The sequence below is a fragment of the Pezoporus flaviventris genome, unplaced genomic scaffold, assembly GCF_033815535.1.
Source record: "Pezoporus flaviventris isolate CSIRO_AGI_PZ_B2104156 unplaced genomic scaffold, CSIRO_AGI_Pfla_v1 ptg000154l, whole genome shotgun sequence".
Lineage (NCBI taxonomy): Eukaryota > Metazoa > Chordata > Aves > Psittaciformes > Psittacidae > Pezoporus > Pezoporus flaviventris.
In genome coordinates this window covers 1,907,438-1,931,585 of record NW_026892702.1, presented here as the reverse complement: position 1 = coordinate 1,931,585, position 24,148 = coordinate 1,907,438, and the positions used below count along the sequence as shown (strand labels likewise).

The following is a 24,148-nucleotide window of genomic DNA, read 5'->3' as shown; positions in this document are numbered from 1 at the left end:
TCTCATTCCATGATGCCAGTGCTGTGATGGGATTTGGACTCAGAAGCGCACATGGATGCATTCAGAAGCTTGAGACAAGCACCGAGGGTGGCTGCTGCCTGCTTGTAGGGAACATAAAATACTCCCCCAGTTTCAGCACTGTCCATTTTGTTCCCATTTAAGTAACTACCCTGATCTGTCTTCAGAAAGGCAAATCTCCATTTCTTATTGAGAACTATGCCTAACAAAAACTGATGCCTGGTTGACAATCTATTGTAAATCCCAAGGCCCAGAAACAACGTGGCACCTCTCTATACCATTTGCTAGGACAGATTTTTCCAGCAGAAGTGTTTACGAGTTAGACTTTCCAGTAGTGATCTGGAGCTTTCCTTCAGTATCATGTAACCTGCCTCAGTCCCACAGTGCACAGCACAGTTCTGATTTGTTCAGGTTGGGCTGCTTTGGGCTGGGGTAGGGTTATTTTTCTTCACAGTAGCAGGTTTGGGGGTGTTGGTTTGGGTTTGTACTGCAGCGTTGAGCACACAGGGATGTTTCAGTCACTGCTGAGCAGCTCACACCATGAGGCTGCAATAGATTCAACTCAGAACCATCACCTCCAGAAGACCAAGCCCCCAGGGCTATGATCTCCTCTCCTGAAATGGTTTTGGTTTTGTCTCCTTCCACAAGCTTTCTGGCTGGGTCACCATATGCAGAGCCAACCTTTAACAGGCAAGATATAACCATACAACCATTAAAGGCTTCCCTACAGGAAAACTCTCCTCACTCTTTTTCTTGCACTTCAGCAATAACAACAACTAAGTCCAAACACTCACATACAATGTCTGATGGGAAGCCCCAGAATCCCACGGAACAGAGGGATAATGCTTAAAAAACCACACGCAGGGGTTAGTGGGACTGCAGGTGTTCCGTACGTCTGATAACCAGTTCTGGGTTCATTATTCTTCTTTGGTTATTAGGCCATGTATTTAGTCACGTAACTTCAAGCCCCAAGGTATGAAAAGATGATCCAGAACCCAACCTTTCAGCACCTTTACCTGCAGTAAATATCACTATGATATTTACTAGAAAACCAGGAACCCAGGAAGAAACACAGCCTGATCTCCACAGTCCTCATACTCCATTGCTTTACAAGCCTTGAGCTTTCCTAGCTGGACACTGTGCTCTGAAAGCCTTGGTGTGTCTTTACAGGAGAAAATAAATCAGACAAATCAGGTCAGACTCTCTGCCAGCCACATACTGAGCTGACAGGCAAAGATGGACTGTGTGCTACCTGCTAACTCAGAGCACAGAGATGGTGCCACGTACTTGATGAATGGTTAAGTTTCTAAGGACAATCAGGGATTTTTTTTTAATGTAATTGAATAATTCCAAACCTCTTCCCTGAGAACATGGAGCAAATGCACAGTAAGGGGGAAAGAAAGTCCAGTATTGTGTCACTTGCTAGTATTAATGGACAGCCCAAGAGGTGGCATGCCTCATACCTGAGAGACCCTGCTACACTGGTTCCAGGCACACAGATGAGTACTTTGGGGTGCACCCAGGAACAGAACACCCCATTTGAGCTGAACTGAGGCTCCCGCTGAGCACCCTGGCACTGTCACAAAGATTTCACCAGCCCAGCCCCAGGATGAGGCAGAGAAGACGGTCCTGCTCTGAAGGGCCTCCTGGCTGAGCATAAATGTAGGCTTTGACACAGCCTTTTCTCTCTTGCTCTTCCTTTGCAGAGATGACCCTCACTGAGCTACATGAAGCTGGCATGAAAACCACCCAGTTTATCTGCTGCTTACAAGCTAGAAGCAGAGACAATGGAGCTTGGACAAGCTGACCTCAAATTCAGCTCAGCTTATTTCAGACTCCTCCTTAGACAATCCCTTGCCATGAATGCTGCTGCAAAGTACCAGCAAAGGGGAAACCCTACAGGGCCCAAACTCAAAGCACAGGGCAATGAAACCTCCATACTTAGAGGAGATGGGTACCACCCTCCACCCCTGTGTCAGTGAGTCCCTTTGTGTCCTTCCAGCCCCCAGCACTCACCCTTACTTACCAGACACTCGATCGACACTGTACATCCTCTCCAGCCTTTTCCTGTGCCACCCTGTCTCGCTGGACTGATGGTGCTCCAGGTCAAAGGAATGCTGGGAAGGGGCAGCCAGCCGGGTGCAGTTTGGGCACTCCTTAGAGCCCTGCCTGCTGCCTGGCCAGCCCTTGCAATGCCTGCCAGCACCATGAGAGCCACCAGCACCGTGCACTTGGTGACCGTGGTGGCATTCCTCTTGGGCAGCCCCCTTCATCACCACCAGTTCCATACTTTCATTCTCGTGGTCTGACAGCATCGGCCTCTCGCCGGAGATGGTGTAGACCCGGGGCTTGGGTCCCTCACTGGGAACCTTCTCTGCCTGCTCCTCGGTGAAGCTCCGCTCAAACTTGCCATCGGAGATGACGGAGAGCCTGCGCTTGTTCTGTGCTGCCTGCTGCATCTCCGGGGAGTCCTCCTGCCCGATGTAGGAGTCTGCCAAGAGGTGATCTGGAACAAACAGCACACTTCCCTCAAAACCAAAGCACCCCAGGCACTAGCACATTCAAGAGGCTCTTTGTTACTGCTGCAGGAAGGGAAGGGGTGAGCAGGACATGGTAGGCTCCCCCAGGAACCTTCTCAGATGAATGCATGCCCACAGCAGTCTAAACCTCCAGAGCTGGTACTGAAATGAGACACATTTCTCACAAATACACCCAGTATTTTAAGTGTGCCTGGCCACCAAACAAGGCTGGAAGCAAATGCAGGTCTCACTGCACAGCATGAAAATGCTCATGTGCAAAACAGCCCATGATCAGCTGTCTGCTTCGGCAGGTTTAGCCATGCATGGGCTGCTGGGCTGGTGAGGGTTCACAAGACAAGGACCAGCACCAGCTGGTCACAGCAGTGATAATAAAAAGTGAATGTTCTGTGCACAAAGTTATTTTTTAGAACTAAGGGTAAGGGGCAAACCACCAGGGTTTGGGGGTCATCACCCCCCCCCCCCCCCAATTTTCTGCCAATTAGCTTCATAGAACCAGAGAACCAACCAGGTTGGAAAAGCCCTTAAAGGGCTCATCCAGTCCAACCATTCCCAGCACTGCCAAGGCCACCACTAACCCATGGCACTGAGGCCTCGTCTCCACGCTGTGTGAACACTTGCAGGGACGGTGACTGCAGCCCTGCCCTGGGCAGCCTGTTCCAATGCCTGAGCACCCCCTGGGCAAGGAATTGTTCCTCAGCTCCATCTAAACCTGCCCTGGGGCAGCTTGAGGCCATTTCCTCTTGTCCCATCCCTTGTTCCTTGGGAGCAGAGCCCAGTCCCTCCTGGCTCCATCCTCCTGTCAGGCACTTGTAAGCAGCCATCAGGTCCCCCTTGAGCCTTCTCTTCTCCACACTGAACCCCCCAGGTCCCTCAGCCGTTCCCCATCACACTTGTGCTCCAGGCCCTGCACCAGCTCCGTTGCCCTTCTCTGGCCCCACTCCAGCACCTCAATGTCTGTCTTGGAGTGAGGGGCCCAGAACTGAACACAGGATTTGAGGTGCAGCCTCACCAGCACTCATCGTAGGGGCAAAACCACTGCCCTGGCCCTGATGGTCACGCTGTTGCTGATACAGGCCAGGATGCTGGTGGCTTTCCTGGCTGCCTGGCTCATGTTCAGCTCTGTCAATCAGCACCCCCAGATCCTTTCTTGATGTGAAAGAAAGGCAGTTGGATGTGAAAGAACTGCAGAAGGCCTTCAGCTGACAGCTGCAACCAGCACCCTGCTCTCCACAGCACCCCTGGTTAGCAGACTTCATCCTGTGTGCAGATGGTGACAGCACAGCCAGAGGATGCTGTCCTGAAGGAAAACACAGCCGCTGCCTTTGTAGGGTAGGAAGATGGAAAGCAGAGAGGCCCATGAGCACAACTATCTTCGGAGCCCACACACTGGATGAAGTGCCAGGAAATCTCAGCATTTCCATGGCAATTCCATGCATGAACCCAACAGTAGCTCCCACCCACCTGCTAATCCTTTTCAAGTGGCTGTTAATTACCTCTCAGACTTCCCTCAGCTGGGAAGCAGCAGGGGTTGGGAAAGGGCTCAACAGGCAATGCATTATTCATGTGACTGCTACCCGAGAACCCAAAATCATCAGTGGCCAGCACAGACAGCAGCACTTGAAACACAGGCAGAAACAAACCCCAGCCTTTACTTCATTACCTTTCCTTTAGCTACTGAGCCACGACCTGGAAGACCGCAGCAACAATCTTGGCTCCCTCATAGCTGGCCATGATGGTCTGATGTATGTGTGCAACACAGAGCTTCCACTGCTGCCACACTCTGCTTCCTATGAAGTGCTCTTGTGCCCCTATGAAAAGAGCCCTCCCAAGCTGAGGATGCACATTTGCAGCTTTTGATTCTGAAGCCCCCCCTGGGTTATGCCCACGTTGCCCAGGGCCTCTGCACTGCTCTGTCTGCAGCTGAGACTGAACTGAATTGAGCTGGTACTGGCACAGTGCGTCACCCTGATCTCATTTTTCTGCTTGAGACACAACTCCCTCGACACCACTATGAGACAAATGCATCTGGCCACTCCTGATCAAGAAGTGACCATCAGGACCATGCAGACTGACACAACTTGGGTTCATTTCACTTGGTTCCTAGTGAACCCTCACAGTCTCGACACGGCAGCTGACAGCTTGAGCTGACCAGGAGGAGCTGCCTGTAAAGAAAGCCTCTTGAGCCTCTTCTGATGTTACCTTTGCAGACTGCACATGGAGTCTAAAATCCATGCCTAGGTGCAGTGAGGAGCCATGCAGTCCAACCAGTGCAGAAAGTGTCTCCAAAGTCTCTCCATCCACTTGTCACCCCCCAAGAGGCAGCAGCCACTGCGTTTGTTTTCCAGCAAGTCAGACCCTCTCCAGTTCCAAGACTGATTGTGCTCCAGAGCAGGCACGTCTTGGGAAAACACCAGCAAACGACTCCAAGATCTGCCAAGATGTGTGCTGGCTAATAGTGCCAAGCACACCATCTTGAAAATGAAAAACAAAGGCCAGTTCCAAGTACTCATCTCAGCTTGTCAAACTTACTAACGCGTGTGGGCTCAGTGACGCTACAATTTCTTAAGACCACAAAATAGTGGCTGACAGCTGCCCTGTTCCTCCTGAAATTAATACTTCCATGGAGGACACGGAGCCTCAGGGGAGCAACCCACAGGACTGAGCACCTGTGCTCACGCACTGACAGCACCACAACGCAGATTGAGGACTTGGCACCTCTGTGGGTGGGTAAATGGAAAAATGAAGTACCCCAAGTACGGTATGTCTGAAAATGCTGATGGTTGCAAGTGCAGAGACCAGCTCCTGCCTCTGCTTCATGACCACCAACGTCTGTTCAACCCATAAGATTTAGAGATTTAAGTGGGATGTGACTATAAAAATCACAGCAGGGTTACTCTTGACCAGATGTATTTGACATAAACCACCTGTCTGATCTAGCATGCAGAATGCAAGCATAATCCTTTCTTCCCACCTTACTTGTCTGTTACTCAAGGTGTCTTCACCTGTGCTTATTTAAGAGTTTTCATGGTCTACACTCCACAGTCCTGTCACTACAGCAGTATGCTTTCTCTTTGTCCAAGGACTGGATGATTATTTCTTTTCATTTAATTTAGCACCTTTGGTAACTACACAGCTTCATATGCAAAGGGAATGTGAAGCTCTATAGAAGTTAATAAAGAATATATCTACAGAAAAAAAATAGCATGAAAGGAAAAGAGATTCAAACATCCATCAGAATGAATTACTGGCTTCTAAAGACAAACCTGCACCATTCAGGGAGCAAATCTGTGCTAACATTCACACACACGTGTTCACATACACCAGCACCACTGAGATAGCACCAGGGACTGATTCCCTTGTCTGTGCTTCCAGAGGTGGGATTCAGATGCCAAAGCACTGCACCTGCCTCCACTATGGCATTTCAGATCAATAGTTCTGCTAGAAAAGTGAAACTGGTCTGAAATCAATGCTGAATTGAACCTGAGCCAAAAGGATGCTCAGTGAAGAGGACAAGGTAAGAGGGTACTCCAGCAGTGACAGGAGTTGCCTCCTCAGAATTAGCTGCAGCAGACTGCTGTTAACATCCTCTGCCTGGATACTGCTGCTCTGTCTCATCTTCACGTCACACTTGCCACCTCTCCCACACCCAGCTGCTCCATCCAACTGCTCAGCAGCCCAGGACAGTGTGACTTGGGAGGCCTGGCATAGCTCCCTCCTCTCCAGGCCCTGAGGAAAGCTGACCCAGTGGCAGCTCTGCTCTCCCTCTTTCACTAGCAGCACCCTTGTTTGCCCTGGAGCAGACAACTCAGGTTACTCAGATTTCTTTTCAACTAGATCTGTGGTCTACATGGATTTATTGTGCCTGAGATACTTATCAGCAAAATGAAGGGAAGAGGACCAACATGCTGGATCTGTGAATCATGTCTCTTAACCTGTATTTTCATCACTTCCCTGTTTACCTGCCTAAGTCTAACAGCCTGCCCAAGCCTGGGGGCTTGACAGTCCAGTGCCAAGGACGAATCCACTTCTCAACCCCCTTGTTATTCACTGAACACGTTTCTTTGGCTTCACTTGCTCCTCTTGATATTTCTCTTCACCTTCTACACAACACAATCACTAGGGCATGTGTATCACCAGAGACATAACTACCAACAGCAACTAGCACCTGTACTGGTTAATGTGTGCTACCTTGGTACATGTAGTTCCCGATAATTAGACACTACTATTAACTTACAATGCTTTCCCATTCAGTAACTAACCTGAGAACTTGCTTTGACCCAGGTAGGTAATCATGGAAGAACTTCCATGTTCTCTTTTGCTGTCACAATGTGCCTCAAGAGGAGGCAACACACTGTGATAAGCCTCAGCTGACTGATGCCTATTGATAACAGTGGAGGGACTCACCAAGCCAAACTCATCTCTGATGCAGGCCGCCTTCTAACCCCATGGAATGGGAAGTTTATAAATCAAGGTGGAATACAGCCATAAGGCATAGGCAGAAGCTTAAAAAAAGTCCAAAATTTATGACTAACAGCTTAACTGATGATTAAAGCACCTTAGATTTAAAACCTCAGCTCCAGCACCAGAAGCAAAGTGGCAAAGGGGAATCCAGATAAGGCCTATTAAAAACACATCTGTCATCTCAGAAAACATAAATTTAACAGGAACAGTACTCTCCCCTGCTCCACCTCAGCTGGATTCTCCGGACCAGGTGTTGATGGTACTGACTTTAAATGAAAGAACTGTCTCAGCTACTGAAGAATGAGAAGATTTTAGCTGTACAGTACATGGACCTGCAGCACTGTTCATAGCAGTTGGAATGAAGTTAATGCTTTTTCATTTTACACCAGGAGGGGTCCAGGTGACACTCTCGATGAGGAGAGCAGATGGATGCAGTGGCTAGAGCCCCAGGCACTGCAAAACCAGGAACATCTTTTCAGACAGCACAGCTGAGCAGCTCCTCTCACAGTTTCAGTTCTGAGTCCTCCCATATGCCTGCCACTGCCCTGCAGGTGTGCTGTCAGGCTGTCAGGTCCTGTTCTCCTCTGCTCCCTCTCCGAGCGAGCACCAGAGCCATGACACATCAGCCCTGTCCTTCCCAATGCCAATGTCCCACTGCGTGACCCCACCAGCACATGGCTCCTGCCTCCAGAGCCGGGCTGGCAGCTGACCCCGCTGCTCTGCAGGGCTGAAATGCAGGCAAGAAATATGCATGGAAACCAGGAAAAATGGTTTGAAGCATGGGACAGGGATATAAAACCAGAGATACAACAAAAAGGTCACAGTGGCATTTCAGCCACGCAGTAGCTCCAGAGTCAAGTGAGTGAAGGACACGCACAGTGTTTGCTATGAAAGTACCTGAAGACTGACCGAGGCAGTGGCTTTTTGAGGCACCCTGACCCTACTGCTCCTGGGGAAGGAACGTCACACACTTCTCTGCAAAGCACCAGGGAAGAGCCAAGGGCTGCTTCAGTGAGGGAGCTGCTTGGAGGAAACAGGAGGTCACTTTAGCTGTGACAAAATGCTTCCAATTAGTCCTCAGCGCTGAAATGGGTCTTGAAAACAGCCAACCTGAAGATGCTGTTGACATTGTGCTTTATAGAGAAGTAACCTTTAAGTCTGGCCTGTAACATTAACGTGAAGAGATGAAATTGGGACTGAGAGACATGACCCAAGGGAGCAAGTGACAGCTCCACCAGTTTTCCATTGCATTCCTATGGTAACACTGACCTACCTCTTTATTCACTTTAGAAGCAAGTTTTAGCATATACCCCCACCATACTTGTGCTCTGCCGATCCTGGAAGCAGCCTGAAACCCTCAAGAGAAGAGACTTCACATCCCTGCTCTGCCCTGAATTCATCCTACCCCCTCTGGAGCACGGGCTCTTTCTAGAAAGGCCACCTCCATTGCTCAAGGGCAGCCACACTGCTCCAGCACAGGGGTACCCCAAGAGCTGGGCTGGGCACAGTGCTGGGGCTCCCCCTGGGGACAGGGCAAACAGCCTCCACAGGGAAAACGGATTTGGTGCTTACCCTGAAGCAGGCTGCACTGGCAGCTCCACAGTGTGCACAGTGGCGAACTGAAGGCTCCTTTTAGAGCACTGTAGAGCTGCAGCCTTTCTTCATGGCTTCCTATAGCACAGCTCACAGGTCCCTTGCATGGCCTCAAGCACCTGCAAAGCCTCACGCTGCAGTTTCTCCAGCCCTGTGTCAGCTCCTGGCAGCATCAGGACCCTCCTCCATTTCACAGCTCCTTCACAGCCCTTACATGCACCCACAGCCCCTCTTGGGAAGCTTCAGAAGCCCAGGATGCAAACACAAGTGGTTGCTTTGTGTCCATGGCACAGGGGCCTGAGGAAACATGTTTTTCTCCTGCCACTATTACCCATTGCTATTTGGCTTGGGGAAGCTCAGGAATGCTCATTCTGCACCCAGTGTTTTCACTGACGGCTGAAACATCATGCAAAACCAAAGAAAAGCAGCAGACTTCTTTTGAGCTTCTTCCAGTTACAGGTAACTATCCCCTTTGGTCTGCACTGATGCAAACCAGTCAGAGCAGCCGTGCTGATTCTGCAAGAACCACAGTGAATTTAGGTCAAGACCTGCCGGGCAGCTCTGGCCCAAGGCCCATCATCTCTGCAGCACCAAGCACACCTTATACTTGCTGGGATCTTTCCCTTCCTTTTGCTTCCATAGCCTTTCACATGCAGGTCGCTCAGAGCCCCAGCCTGCAGTGGGCAGAGCAGTGCTACATCCTACAGCAGCAACCCCAGCACTGCAGCACCAGCTGCCCTCCAAATAGCCCAGGCAAACAGAACACAAACTGCTTGATAAAAAAGCATCAGGGAAAAGCCCCAGCACAGCTCCCTTCCTTTCCTCGGTGAAGGACCCTTGTGCTGAACCCCATCTCACCGAATGCATCACTGCTTCTCCTGATAGGTGGAAGTTTCTCAAGTGCTCTGCTTGCTGTCACTGCTCGTTTCACTGCCCCATGCTCTGGGTATCTTTTTTCCTCTCACAGTTCCAGTACATGGAGATAAAGAAATCTAAAGCAGTATCTCAGTGTGGGGGCCCTGACACCTATGCTGTAAGAAGGGGACTCTGGGAATGTCCAAAACTGTGAGCTCTGGTGGGACTTGGAGTGATTATTTCTTCTATGTTTGTATTTTGCTCTCTGCAGCCTTCTTACACTTCCCTTTTGCAACTGTCAACCCTTTTCCCTGTCTTTCTTCTGGGTCTGTCCCAGGGGACACCCACCCTTACACTACAACCATGCCACAGAGAAGATGGAAAGTCTTTGGAAAGTACCAGAAAGCTGTGAGGGTCAGCGAGGACTCTGGCAGCAGCACTGCAGTCAGAATGAATGCTGAACATGAGAGTGCTCTTCTTGGGAACCTTCCCAGACCTTCAAGCCTACACGAATAAGCCAGCATGAATGGAGGCAGGAAAAGAGGAGGAGATGCATTACCACCTCAGCACCAGCTCCCTTAACAGATCCATGTCCTGGCAGCAGCAGAGTCCAACCCTCCCTTTTTTCTAGTTCCTCAGAATATTTTAAAGATCAGGAGAAAAAATCTGAGTGATGCCAAAAGTACAATTCCTTCATCCTCTGCCAGCAACTCATACCCTGTCAGCAGGCAGCTGGGGAAGGGAAGCAAAGAGAAGACAAATGTGTATTGCTGTCATCCCTGCTGCAACCTCAGAGAACATGGTCAGTGCACTGCGAGCCAAGCAACAGAGGAGAGGTAAATGGACTCCCCAGTTGCCTGGAAAACCTCCTCCAGAACAAGCCATCGAGGAGTTGCATAGGCATAGGCACGGTGTTTCTCAGCCATGAAGTTCTCAGGCCTCACGTTAGGAAGAATCAGAAGTTGTAACCAACAACAAATACTCTCCTCACCTTTTCCTTACTATGTGTACACCCCGTAGTATGCTGCAATCCTCCTTACCCCCTGGTGATGTTCAATTCCACAGCCACTGCCTTAGCAAAGGGAGTGGAACATGGACAGACTGTGATTTTATTGAAAGCAGAAGGTGAACAAAGCCTTGCAGATAGCTCACCCTCATTACAGCGCTCGGACATGGCAGCTGGCCCATCCTGCTGGTGCATAATCCCTCTGTAGTTCTTCTTCACCACTATCTCAAAGACATTCTGACGCACACACTCACACAGGCTCTCCAGAGGAGCCACCGAAAATAGACTGAGGTGTAAAAGTTACCACCGAAGAATAGCTCTTTGATCAGCTGTGGAACGTGAAGAGGGGGGATGCAAAAGCTGTCACAGCATCTCCTTTCCTGGGAGTCAGGAGACTCTAAAGACAAAAAGAGTCGAACCAAAATGGATGAACCTCAGAGAGCAAAGTGCAGCAGAAGTGGAGGAAGTTGAGGCAGTCTCTGCACACACGGGACTCCATCTGACAGTGTCTGCTGTGTCTGCCTGGGGAGTTCCAGCTCTCCACCCTTCTGCCATGGAGGTAAATTAGCAGGTAAAGCAGCAGCAGAACTGGCACCCCAAAGATTTACACTCCTCTCATTCTCTGCATGAGGATTGTCATCTGCAGAGAGAGAGCAGGGTTCCAGCTCCTTGGATCCGCAGAAGAGGAGCTTTTTAGGCTTCCACTGTCCCACTGATGGCTCTGCCAACTTCTTGCTCCTCAAAGACCACAACCCTTTTCCCTCACTGCATTCATCAATGACTTTAAGCCTTTCTTAGACCTTTTTATTTCTTGACTATAAACTCCTGAACTCAAGGCCTGCCTCCTTCCAACCACATTTAGGCTAGAGCCTTAACCGCAGCCGCAGTCTCCTGGCAGTGCAGGGAGCATCCATGTAGACAGGGTTATTACAGTGGAAACCAGCCCATCCCACCAGGTAAAGATGCCCCTAGTGAAAGCCCAGAGTGCTGTGAACAGAGATGTACGTGCACTGAGGAATCAGCTCCTCGGTGTGCTGAGCTTGGACCTCAGCCACCAACACATGCCAGGAGGAATCTAACTACAGGATATTGGTGGGCTGGTAGAGCCCTAACACTGCTCTCCTGCTCTCTGATGAATTGGAGCAGATTCAGGTACGTCTATGTATGTGCTATGTCTTCAAGTCACGTAGAAGAGGCTCTTCCTTGGTTTCACTGCAGGCACTGGATGAACGCTATAGCTTAAGCGCTGTGCTGAGCCAAAGGTGAAGTGTTCAGAAGGTTGTGAAAGCCATACTGAGATACAGAACTTCTGAGGAAGGAAAGAGTTGGTTCCCCTGCTATTGGACTCCTGGCGTGGATAAGAGGGAGACAGATTTTCTAAACATTTTTATAGGACAGCAACCTTCCTACCAGTTATTTATAAAGGAATGCTAGAGTGGGTTAAACGATACACTGCAGGACTGCAAAAGATGACTTAAATAATGAGGATTCTTATTTTTTCCTCTTTAAACATTTACAGTAATCTAGGAAACTTTATTTCCAAGGCAATACTTAAGGACTCTGTAAGGACTGTGTATTCCATGTGTACCGCTCGCTGCTTGATTCTTATCCATAGCAACTAAATTCACTGGAAGTATGATCTCAAGCCTGATACACTGGGGGGCAGTGGGTACGAGCACAGAGTGGGTTTAAGCACTGGTCAGGGGAGCCCAACACTAGTGCATTATCCAGGAGTCACATTAGCTCCACTCCCATGTCCTCCTTATCTACAGTCAAGAGAGGAACAAGCAACTAGGAGCAACCATAAGGATGAGTAGAAGGTCAGCTGTGTAAATGTGCATAAGAGAGGGTCCTACTCCTTGGCTTTGACCAGGGTTCCACAGATCTCAGGCCTTGAACACTGCCAGGGATGGGGAAGCCACAGCTTCTCTGGGTACCCTTTGCCAGCACCTCAGCACCCTCACAGGGAAGAATGAAATTTCTTCCTGGCACCTGGGGTGGGGGTGTGCAGAAAAGCACCAGCAAAGGCTTCAGCTGCAAGAAGCAGCTACAGAAATGGCCATGATAAAGAACACTTCTGCCTGGCCTCCTGGGACCTGCCCAGCCTGTCCTGCACTGCCTGTCCAACCCCTTTCCCCCCTCTGCCTCAGGCACCTCACCTCCACTGCATTAAACCCCAGCCTTTTTCTACCCTTCCCTTCCTACCACGATGGGTTGTTCTTAAATACTGGAAGTAATGTGTCACTGGAGTTCTTATGTCTGAAAGAAAATCAAGGAAAATTGCAGTACATTGTTTGAAAGCCCCTCCATTCCCAAAGGCAGCACAACCCAGCCAAGGATAACTTGAAGGTCATTAGATCCAAGAGAAAAGGAGGGGACTCATTCAGCTGCCTGCCAAAGGCAGGTGGGACTGGGCTTGCTCTCTCAGGGAGAGGCATTCCCTGCCTGCAGAGGTTTAAGTACACACACAATTTACATTAAATGGTAACATCACTCTAAATTATGGTCTATCTAAAACTGTTACCCCTGGCAAAACAGTTCAGTGCTAGGGAACAATCTGCTTGCTGCTTGTTCACACATGGTTTTATGTGGGTTCTATGGGATTTTCTATAGGTTTTATAGTGAATTTATTGTCTGCAAAATGTTTTCTTTCCTCACAGACCAGGCACAGGCCTGTTAGAAGTCAGCTGAGTTTCTCTTGTGCTCTCTTGCCCATCAAGCAGAACTCAGCATAAGCTGATAGGGACAATACCTGTGTATGAAATATTAACACATTAGCTGGCACATGCTGGTGTCCTCAACCAGACAGGCAAATCTCATTTTAACCCCTGCTGAAGCAAACCCTAGAATAAATTCAGATGTTACCTTTGTCAGCAAAGGCAGGTTGCTGCACACACCCCAAGCACCTCAGCTGACACTATAACTCACCTACTTTTATTCCCCAGGGAAAGCAAGACCTAGAAGTGACAAAGCAGCACAGATGCCTTGTGCAGTGCAGTCTTTCCCTTCCCAGCTGAAACGTCTTCCAAGGACATCAGCTGTAGGTGGATTTATGACGGGACACTTGTTCACTACAAGTGAACTTGTTCCCACAGCCCACCCAACCTTTGAGTCACCAAACTGCGTTTTCTCCTCAAGGGCTTCACCGATTTAGAGGGTGACTCCTCCTGCTGAGATCTCACACTAACCCTTTACGATGAATAAATGCACTTTCATTTGAAGGCCTATTAATAAATAGGTGCAAGCACATAAGGATATAAGCAATGTCAGTTCTCTTACCTGAGCCGTTTCTACCTTCGGGATGGTTTTGGGAAAGATATTCTCCAAAAGCCCTTGCTGCTCTGCACGTCCAAGCATCCCAGAAGGCAGTAAAAAAGAAAGAGATTAATATTGGTTAAAGGCCAAGGAAAGAAGGAACAGTTCAATATCAGTATACCGCTGTTCTCCTGCAACAGCCTTTCAGCTTCTGATGACACCAATTTAAACATGGTGTAATAGCAGGGGGCCTTCCTGATAAACACACCAAAAGGGTAACCACAAGCCCAGGACTATTTTAGTTTTCAGCTTCTCTGTGAACCATTGAAATGCACCTGCATTAAACTTGGCCTTGTTTCTGTGATACACATAGGCTAAACCCCTTCTGGCAGCCCAAGGAAGAAGGTATCTCCAGCCCAGCCCCATCCATCACCCCAGCCTTCTACTCTGGTTCTGAATACTCCTATCTGTGAGCCATCACAACTTAGATGTTACTACCAATACCCGTTTTACCTACCTTAACCCTAAGTGCTCAAGCACCAACTATGTCAGCATTTGGATACTTGATTTGAGAGGCCCCACAACACCCCACAAAAGCCATCCTTGGCTCTCTGATGGATTCAGGTCCCATGGATGACTGGAAGCTGACTGCAATATATTAAGCATCAACCAGGCAGGGTGAGCGCAACCCTTATCACACATCAGGGCCTATGTCAGAGAGCAAACCTATGAATATTCCAGCCAGGAAAAAGCTTGCAACCCACACAGGAAAGGCATCCTTGGTCAAGGCATGCATTCCCTGCTCTACAGTAAATACAATCTTCAGGGTCCTACTGCAGGGCATTTGCTGCTGTGCTTGTTCTCCTGCACCCAAACAGACCTGTGATTTGAGAGTCAATACCAGCTTTTACCCAGCCATCCATTTCCCCAGGTTTTAGAACAATCACCCCAAGGTCAGCAGCACCACAAGCAGGGTGATATTTGCCCATGGACAACCCAGGAGACAAACCAGCCACCGACCTCCCTGGCAAGCCAAGCCAACAAAAGCCAGCAGCCAGGCACTCAGCCTTCAAGCACACCAGCATCTGCTGGGAGAGGAGACAAAGTCACTGCAACAGCGGAAGACATAGCAAGGCATCACGTCCACCATCCTCCTCCTTCAGAGGTGCTCAACCTCAGAACATCCCTCTCCAGCTCAAGCTTCCACAACAGGCTATGCTCATAACAGCTAGAAAACATCCAAGTGGAAAATGGCTTTGACCTCCAACACAGCCTTCCGTGATCCTCTTCCGTTTTGTTACCCAATCCAGCAGCATATCCCAATTTGTGTCACCAGGATTTCCCCCCACTGCTTTTACACGCCTCCTCCCAACAGGAAAAGATTAACTAAGCTACAACGTACCTCCCAGAGCAACGAGGGCTGGAAGGAGTGGGAAGTCCATTTGTCATCCACAGCCAACAACAAGGGATCAATATGAACGATGAAGTGATTTAATCTCCCAGGGACTAAATTTCAGCACAGCCAAATGCAAAACGCTCTGGAGCAGCACAGTTGGAGCTGTGTGAGAAGCAAGGTTCAACCTGCTGTGTCGTGACAGGTTCAACCTGCTGTGTCGTGACAGGTTCAACCTGCTGTGCTGTGCTGGGTTCAAGCTGCTGTGCTGTGCTGGGTTCAAGCTGCTGTGCTGTGCTGGGTTCAAGCTGCTGTGCTGTGCTGGGTTCAAGCTGCTGTGCTGTGACAGGCTAACACACAGTACCAAGGCTTTGCTGTTTGTGCATTCTTGCCTGTCCAGTACTAGGTTGTGCCTTTAGACACTGGGGTAGGAGTTGCCCCAGCTGTCTTCCTCGGTGCCTAAGCAACCCCAGAGATGGTCACACAGGGGCTCTGTCACATGAGGGAGCTGTACAACTGGCACACAATCTTCACTACAAAGAACAAAGGGATGACCATCACGGCTCACCCATCCAGGAGGACAAGCACCTCATGGATGTTCCTTCACCCACCACCTTTCTGCCTGGGCAAAAAGGAGGACTTGGTCCTGGGGCAACACACAAGGGTAAAGTTGGGAGCTGGAGTGTGGCATCTTCACGAAAGTGGACGAGTCACCATGCCTGGAGGTGTAGATGTGGTGCTTAGGGACATGGCTTAGTGGTGGGCTTGGCAGCATTTAGGTTGTTGATCTTAAGGATCTTTTCCAACCTAAATAATTATATGATCCTATGGTTCTAACATCAGGCTATGCAGCTGTAAGAGCATTCCTGAGCTACTCCTCCACTCTACCTTAGAGGTGGTTAAAGGCTCATCCAAAGCCACGGCTGATCTCACACTGCACTGGCAACAGCCTTGTGAGCAGATGGCTGCTCTCAAGACTTCCAATATCTCTTCCACCAACGCTGCTGGGACTCCAAGGCTTCCCATAGAAACATCTGTCCTTGCAAGTCATCATCAAAACCATTCACAAACAGGGCACTTACACCACTGGGAAAGACTTTGAAGCTTCTCTGTCCATCAGCAGCCATTCCATGTAGAGAAAATAACAGTGAGGAAGTTCTCGGGTAAATTATCAGGGAGAGAACATGGAGATTTACACAAAGAATACTGAAATACGATGATAAAATAGTCTAACTACTTCAAAAGCTCCAAGAGCATGTTAGCTCAGCTGTCATTCTCTCGATTCATCTCTGCCAATGCCTGAAGCTGATTTGTCTGCCTCAAACCAGAACCAGTGTTTGCCCTTAGCTTGCAAACCACAGACTCAAAAACTAGTACCAAGCGCTTCCTAAGACCCAAAGTGCAAAGAGCTAACATGGAGCCAGAGAGAAGCACTGCCACCCTCCGCCCCACCTTGCTCCACAGTGAAGACAGTGTCAATCAGAATGAGAGCCTGAGTTCAGAGGTGCTGCAGTGTCTGCAACCTCACGCTCCCGTTGCCCCAAGCAGATGAGGTAGGAGGGTAAACCAGAGCTCCCAGAGCCCAGGGGATACCCAGACCTCTCCTTGCAGGCAGAAGCACAGTGGCAGAGCACAGAACCACTCAAAGCCACTGCTGCCTGCCCAGGCTGGACTTGCAATTGCGTCACTGCCACTTCCACTGCTCTCCAACGCTGCAGGCCAAGCCAAGAGCAAATGAATGTGAACACTTGATCTCAGTTATCCAGTGACAGCTAATAAGGCAATGAGGCCTACATAGCACAAGGTGCCACCGGGGTTTTCCAGCCAATTACACTGCAAACTCAGGCTAAATTTCTGCCTGTTATCTCAGTGGTTCCCTTCTACATTCCTGCTTCCTCAGTGCCATCGGCTTCTCCTTGGCTGGGCCTCAGCTCATCTCCCACAGATGTCCATGCATGCCCTTTGCCAAGGGGACTCTGCTGGCCATGCTAACTCCTTATGCCTGGTCTCCCCTTGCCAAGCCTTTCGTGTCCCTTCTCCCTCACTGTGCTCACAGTCACCCCAGTTTACCAGCATCTGCCCATATTGTTATCGTGCCATTCACCCCTTCTCCTTGGTAGCCACTAACTTGATCAAAATAAAGCCAGAGCCAAAGGCAAACAGATGGCAGTGCTCTATTCATCTCATTCTTTCCTATTTCTTACAACACACTGTTAATACAAGTCACAAAACTCCCAGCTCAGTTTTGTCTCTACTCTCACAGTTTAAGTCCCACCAAGTGATCTGATGACACTTGGCAGAAAATGCTTCAAGTGCTCTCAGAGCAGAGACACATCAGGATAATTCAACTGGCAAGAGATTAAAAAACAAAGCCTTGTTTCACATAAACGTGATGAAGTACAAGATGCCTCACACATACAGGGGCAGATGAGCTATAACCCTGAGTGTATGACACTGCAAGAGCTGCATACCAATGAGCAGGTAGGACCAAGAGCAATCAGCTGACAACGTGACAAGTTTAGCCCTGACTCATCTAGAGAGAGGGATTCATTTTAGTGGCAGATCAGATCTGCACGTTACACAGTCAGCACGGCCGGATTTAACAAAAGGATGTCAAGCAGGCACCACAGCCTCAGTATGCTGTGCTATGGGGTCTAACCGGTGAAGACAGCACTGCTGGTGCCTCAGAGAAAACACCACCAGCTTCTCCACCAGCATGGCTTCAGGAAAGCGGAGGGTGGGATGGGAGCACAGGCAGCTGCCCTTCTGAGGGCACTCCTCAGTACTCACTGGGCATTAGATGTCAAACCTGGACTCAGGTCTGAAAGAGAAGTCGGCTGAGACTTCACTAGAAGGAAGGAAGCTGCTAAGTAAGATCTCAGTGACAGCGTGATGAGCATGGAATAGCCATCATGTGTCTGAAACAATCACATCAGCAGGATAAAAGGGGCCTCAATGCCTACTAGCAGCCACAAGAAACTGATGCGAATACATGCAATCCACCAAACTGACACTGAACCAAGTGAAGAAATGAGTACTGAAATAGAGATCCAGGAAAGACCTGAGATAACTCCATTTAGAGCAGAGCAGCAAGGTAAGCAAAACCTGGACTGTTCAGCAGCACTGTATGGAAAAATAAAGAACACCCACCACCTTCTTGTGCTCCTTCCGAAGCAATGCCCAGAGGAGCTGCAGCAGGAATCTGTTGTGACAGCATCTGACAGTGCTGCACCTCAGGAAACCAGGAGAGAAAAGACCTCCTGCATCATCAGGACCTACGTCCTCCTACAGCAGCAATCCTCCCTTGTCACTAAGCAGGGATGGGAACACTGCCAGCACATCCACAGGTACCAGGTCCGTCACTAAAGACTGCTGACACCTACGTTGTTTAAACCTGATAGTAAGAATACCCTGACAAAAACCAGTTGTCTGAAATATCTGTTCAGGGAGATTGTAGCTGGAAAAATTGTTTAAATGTTAGAACTGCAAATTCTTGCTCTCAAGAAAGGGAAATCTGATGTCAGCAACGGACCTTCAAGTCAAAGACCCCACACTTCTGGGCGAATTTCTACTCAAATCTTGGACAGGAGGAGAGAGGATGGAGCCAGCAGAAATTAAAAGAAGGTAACCCAAGCATAAGAGTTCAAACCACTCACAGGAAAACTGACAAGTGGAAAAAGGAATCCAGCCTCCAGGAAGAACCCCAGCCTAAGACCAAAATTGCTCATGCAGCAAGAAACCTGGAATAAGGAACGCATTGAAGTACCTCAGCACTTGCCAGAGCAAGATTTACCCTTTCACAGCAACTAACACTTGGTGGCCCTTGTTTAAATCCACTCTCTAGTCCACAGGGAAGGAGTGAGACCAAATTCTCATCTCCCTGTGGGGTACCTTGGACTAGACACCAAAGCCCTGGAAATGGGCAGGATGAACCATGCTTTCAACTCCAATATTCCCTGTGCTAACTATAGCACAGAGAGATGGTTCTGGAACACGTGAACACAAGTCTCATGTCCGTCTGCTCCCAAAGAAAAGCCATAGGGCAGCATAACACAAAGCAGGGCTGCAGGAGAAGACAGACTTTTAGCCACAGCTGGGGTGCCAGTATTTTCTGTAGGCGTCAAGGCAGCAAGGACAAAGAGAGCCCATTTCTAATGGTTTTGGTTAATCTACGCCCTTCAAAGTGTGCTAAGGAAGCCAGGGAGTGTTTATCAGACACCACACAGGCCAGGAGCCTGAAGAGAACCTGCACCAGCCCAAACCTGCAGCAGCCTGGGACTGTCAGCAGAGGGGCAGCACCAAGGTCACAGCTCAAGGACAACTGCGCCATCCCTGCCCTAGGAGCTGCAAGGCAAAACCAGCACAGATAGGAAGGAGGCACAGCAAGATCTCACATCCAAGCAGTTGAGATGTGATCAGAGCAAGAGCACGGAGCCACAGTCCCTTCCTGGTGCCATACACAGTTCACTGCAGCTCTCCCAGGAGAAGACAGGACTACAGAGACCAAAGCTGGAAGCATCGTGGATGCTCTCCACAATGTTAGCACACAGCAACTATGCCGTTAGTTTTGAGAGGCTGTTTAAAAGACCCAGCACACAACAAACTGCATGGAGCTTAATTGCTTCTCCTGGGACAGGAGCTTCCCCTGAGTTGCTCTGCAGAGATTTTAGTTTAAGAATCTAGGGAGCTTGCCCCTTCTGCTTAGCTCGCACTACTCACGATAGCAAACAAATGATGCTCTCTGCTAAGGAAGACAATCAAATGCACATGCACGCTCCGGCCATGCATAATAAATACACATTAGTGGCCACTTGGACTTGCAGTGAGTTTCAGGAGATGATTTTTCTCTCTAAATGAAAAGTCAGGAGAAATATGAACAGGGCAGAGCTCAGGAGGTGCAGAGAGACAATCCCAGGGCATCTCCTGCAGCATGAGATCAGGATCCCATAGCTGCCTACACAAAACCACCGGGGACCTGATCATGACAGCAGTGCTACCCACACAGGGATCCAAGTCCCCAGCCCCCTTGGGAAGGACAGAATAGGCTCTCTCTGTAGCTTTCTCTATTGCACGCTGCAGAATCCTCACTGTAGGGAAGGAAGATAAGGACACGAGGGATACCTGAAGGTGGACACGAGGCAGAGCAGAGGAGCTGTGTGTGATGTGCTCCAGGAGGAACCTTTCAGCAGATCATCACTGCTGTGAATGATGCCAAGGGTAGCTGAGACCACACGAGGCAGGGACTGAGCTGTGCCTGGAGGGGCAGGGTGGAGGCACACCGGCAGTGCCTGTCCCCACCAGCACCTTCTCTGTGCACAGACGCACTGCAGGGAGCAGTCCTCTGTCCTCCCCAAAGGCTTTTTTGATTAGGCATTTCTAACACAGGGCATGAATGGGGAGACACACAAAAGCACCTCTCCTGTGCCACACACTATGTGACCAGATGCTCCTCAAGGACTTTATGTTTCTGAGCCCAAGTCCACTCAGCTAACTGTTCTGGTCAAACCACCACAATTCACACCACCGAGACACTTTGGAGCACCCGCATACAGAAGCAGCAGCCTGGTAGCAGTTACAGCAGGTATGTAGCAAACCAGAACCCCAGAGGCACCTCCTGAACTCTACACAGCTAATACTACTTGCGTAGCATCTGCCCATCCCGGTGTAGGCTAACAAATCATTGCATTCAAAACACATTAGTCGCTCCCAACACCCACACTCCCGTTGGAAATGCTGGCGATTACCCAGGATGATGGTTGTGTGTGACTGGCTGTCTAATCCTGTTCCCAGCACCCCATTACAACAGTTATGGTGCATTTTGTGTCATTTCTATATATCCACCTGGCTGACATCTCCCAAAAGGAATCCCACTTCCAGATCTCTGAACACCATTGCAAGCGCTCACGTTTTCGGTACTGGGTATGAACAGGGCGCACCATGAAGTGGGGAAAAGTTCCAGGCTCTACCCAGACAGCTTTCTCCAGAGGCACTCCAGACTTTGAAGGATGGATTTCTTTACAACACAGACAGCAATATATAAACACCTTTGGATCTCTCCGCTTTCAGCCACAAGACCGTGTCTCCTCCCGGCATGGCAGAGATGCCGTAATGCCAAGTTACAGTCACAGAGAGGTGACTGAGATCCCTCAGCAGCACGGATCGAGTCCTACACACGACTCCGGGTTATTCTAACACAATTCTGTCTCACACAAAGGAGACGTTACATAATGCAGCTGAAAAGTTTATTTCCTCCCATTTTTATCGGGCTACCAAGGAGCTACTCCACATCTAAGAGAGGCGCTGCCAGACCTACCCCTGTGCACGGCTGTGCTGCTGGGAACCTGCGCCAGTGCCCCCACACAGTCCCCGCTGACGGCTGTGACACTTGCACTGCAGCGGGGGAGAAGGGTCGGGTCCATCCTGCTAGGCAAAGGGCACTGTGGCAAAGCTCATCAGCGATGGCTTTAAACCTCAGCACAACCCAGCGGCAAACACGGCTTAGAGCGTCTCCCATGTTTGAGACTAAAATCACTGGGACCTGGCAGTAACGAAATGCCACACTGTAGGACAAGCAATATACAAATTAACAGGTACGATAACGATATAGAGCCCAAACCTTTTAACTGGCTAATACAGCGGCCGGGGACACTGCCGGCGGGGGCAGGTGTAGCTGGCTCCGGATTTGCACGCTGTACGTTTTCCATTCAAAGGATCAAGCTCCCTTGCAGCCAGCGGCTGACTTTGCCCTCGGACACACGCACAGATGGCATTCCAGCTGGTGAGGAGCCACCGAGCAAACTGACCGCGCTCCCGGTTCCTCAACATTGGCAAGATCCAGCCCTGACAAATCCGCTTGTGACCCGCTCCTTGCCCCCACGAGCAACTCGAACCTGCCGGGGGTGCCAGCCGGGCCGGCAGCGAGAAGCGGGGATACCTCTGGAGACAAAACACCCTCCGGAGGCTGAGGGTCCGCCGAGCGCGGGGGACCGCGGTCCCGCAGCCACCGGCGAGCGGGCGGGCGGCTGCTTTCGGGGGGCACCGCAGCAGCCATCGAGGGGGCACCGGCGGCGTCCCGCGGGCACAGGCTCTCCGAGCTCTCCCAGCCCCGGGGGCTGAGATCTCTGCCCCGCTGGTCAAGCGCCGGGGTCGCGCCCGCAGCCGCCCGCCGGGGCTCGGGGCCTTCCCCCCCCCCCCAGCTCGCCGGGTCCCCGGCACCCACCTCACTTTAGCCGCCACCGACGACATGGCCTCGTTCCTCAGCGTCTTCCTTTTGGACACGGCTGTGCCCATATTCGCGCGGGGAGGAGCCGCCGGGGGAGCGCTCATCGCAGGACCCCGCGGCTGCCCATGCCGCGCTGGGGCCGGGTGCCGGCGCCCGCCGCCGCTCGCTGCCGCGCTCCCTCAGCGCCCCGCCATGCCGCGGCACCCCCGCCCCGTCCCGCTCCTCCGCGCTGCCCCCGGCCGATGCCGCGCTCCGCCGCGGCCGCCACCGGCTCATTGACTGCGGCAGGAGGCCGGTACCGAGCACCGCCCCCCGCCCAGGAAGCGCCGCTATATTTGGCCGGCGGCTCCCGCCTCCCCCGCTGACATCATGGCGGCCCCGCCTGAGGGGACGCGGCGGCCACCCCGGGGAAGGGCGGACTCCACAGCCCGCGGGCGGCACGGTTACAGGGCACGGGTACGGGGCACGGTTATGGGGTCTGGCCGGCAGGTTGGGAACAGGCGTCTCTAAAGGGTGTTGTCCGCCTCCGGTTTGTCCATGAGCTGCTTCGTCCATGGTGTCACCTCCCAGAGCAAGCGCCTTCCTTGGGGTCACCAAATGCTGCTCGGCCGCGCCGTCAGCCAGGCCTTAGAGGGGCTTCGGTTTGTAGAATCAGAACTGCTTGGGCTGGAAGGGACCTTAAAATTAATCCAGTTCCAACCCCTGCCACGGGCAGGGACACCTTCCACTAGAGCAGCTTGCTCCAAGCCCCTGTGTCCAACCTGGCCTTGAACACTGCCAGGGATGGGGCAGCCACAGCTTCTCTGGGCACCCTGTGCCAGCGCCTCAGCACCCTCCCAGGGAAGAGCTTCTGCCTAAGAGCTCAGCTCAGTCTCCCCTCTGGCAGGTTAAAGCCATTCCGCTTGTCCAGGCCTTTCTCCACCTTTCTTATACATCTCCTTTGACAGGCTTCAGGAGGGTCTCCCCAGAGCCTCCTCTTCTCCATCTGAACAATCCCAGTGCCTTCAGCCTGTCTTCACAGCAGAGGGGTTCCAGCCCTGACATCAGTTTCATGGAGGTAGGGTTTGATATCCTGGGTTTGGGAAAGTACTTTATAAATCTGCTTTTGAGGCACCTGTGTGGCAGCAGCAAGGTTTCATATGATGTTCACAATCTACAGGGAACAAGCACTCCGTATCCACCGGCTCTGCAAGAGAGCACATGAATCCCAGGAATTCCAGGCCAAGACATTCAGCAATGTTTGACAGAAGGGCAGAAGTTTTGTGGATAAACTTCCTCCAGGCTTTGAGAAAAAGAGGCAGGGAAGGAGGCAGTGACAGCCAAGCAGACACCATGTCCTGTCTGTGCCTTAGGAAAGGCTATATGTAGTGTAAGCTCATGTGTCACTGTCCTTCAGAGACCCTGCGTGAAAGAGACCGAAAGTTTGGGAAGAGCTTCAGTCCTTTCTCTCCAAAGTCAAACCTGCAAGAAAACACGTGAGGATTTGAACAAATTAAGTCTCTTAGGTCTGTTAATCTACAAATTGAAAAGCACAGTAATCCGTGTAGAGAGCATAAAAAAGGATGGGTAACAGACCCAGCTGCCCTGGTGCGTGTGGACGCAAGGAGCGGGATGCAAATACCTCATCGGCTGGAACTGTATCGGCCACTGGAGAATTCATGGTGAATAACAACCTTTCAGAAACGTATCTTCGCTTACAGCCAGGCTGGGAGTGCACAAAGTGCCATGCGTGCAAAACAGACTTCACCCTGCTTGAGACGCGGCGATCTGGAGGTGCACACACAGACAAGAGCAGGGGGACGAGA

At 50.7% G+C, this 24,148-nt stretch overlaps 1 protein-coding gene across 5 annotated transcripts in view; it reads right to left on the bottom strand.

The window, feature by feature from the left end:
- The window catches only part of NSMF (NMDA receptor synaptonuclear signaling and neuronal migration factor), a 45,591-nt gene extending 23,027 nt beyond the window's left edge, over positions 1 to 22,564 (bottom strand). For 4 of the 5 annotated variants that reach the window (XM_061479793.1, XM_061479795.1, XM_061479794.1 and 1 more), the window contains exons 1-3: positions 22,341 to 22,564; positions 13,753 to 13,814; positions 2,045 to 2,524 (exon numbers count right to left, since the gene is read on the bottom strand). In XM_061479793.1, coding sequence (XP_061335777.1) covers positions 2,045 to 2,524; positions 13,753 to 13,814; positions 22,341 to 22,447 — 649 coding nt within the window. In that variant the 5' untranslated portion in view covers positions 22,448 to 22,564. The remainder of the gene's footprint in view (positions 1 to 2,044; positions 2,525 to 13,752; positions 13,815 to 22,340) is intronic. The other variant, XM_061479797.1, reaches the window with a different exon arrangement.
- Between the last annotated feature and the right edge of the window lie 1,584 nt (positions 22,565 to 24,148).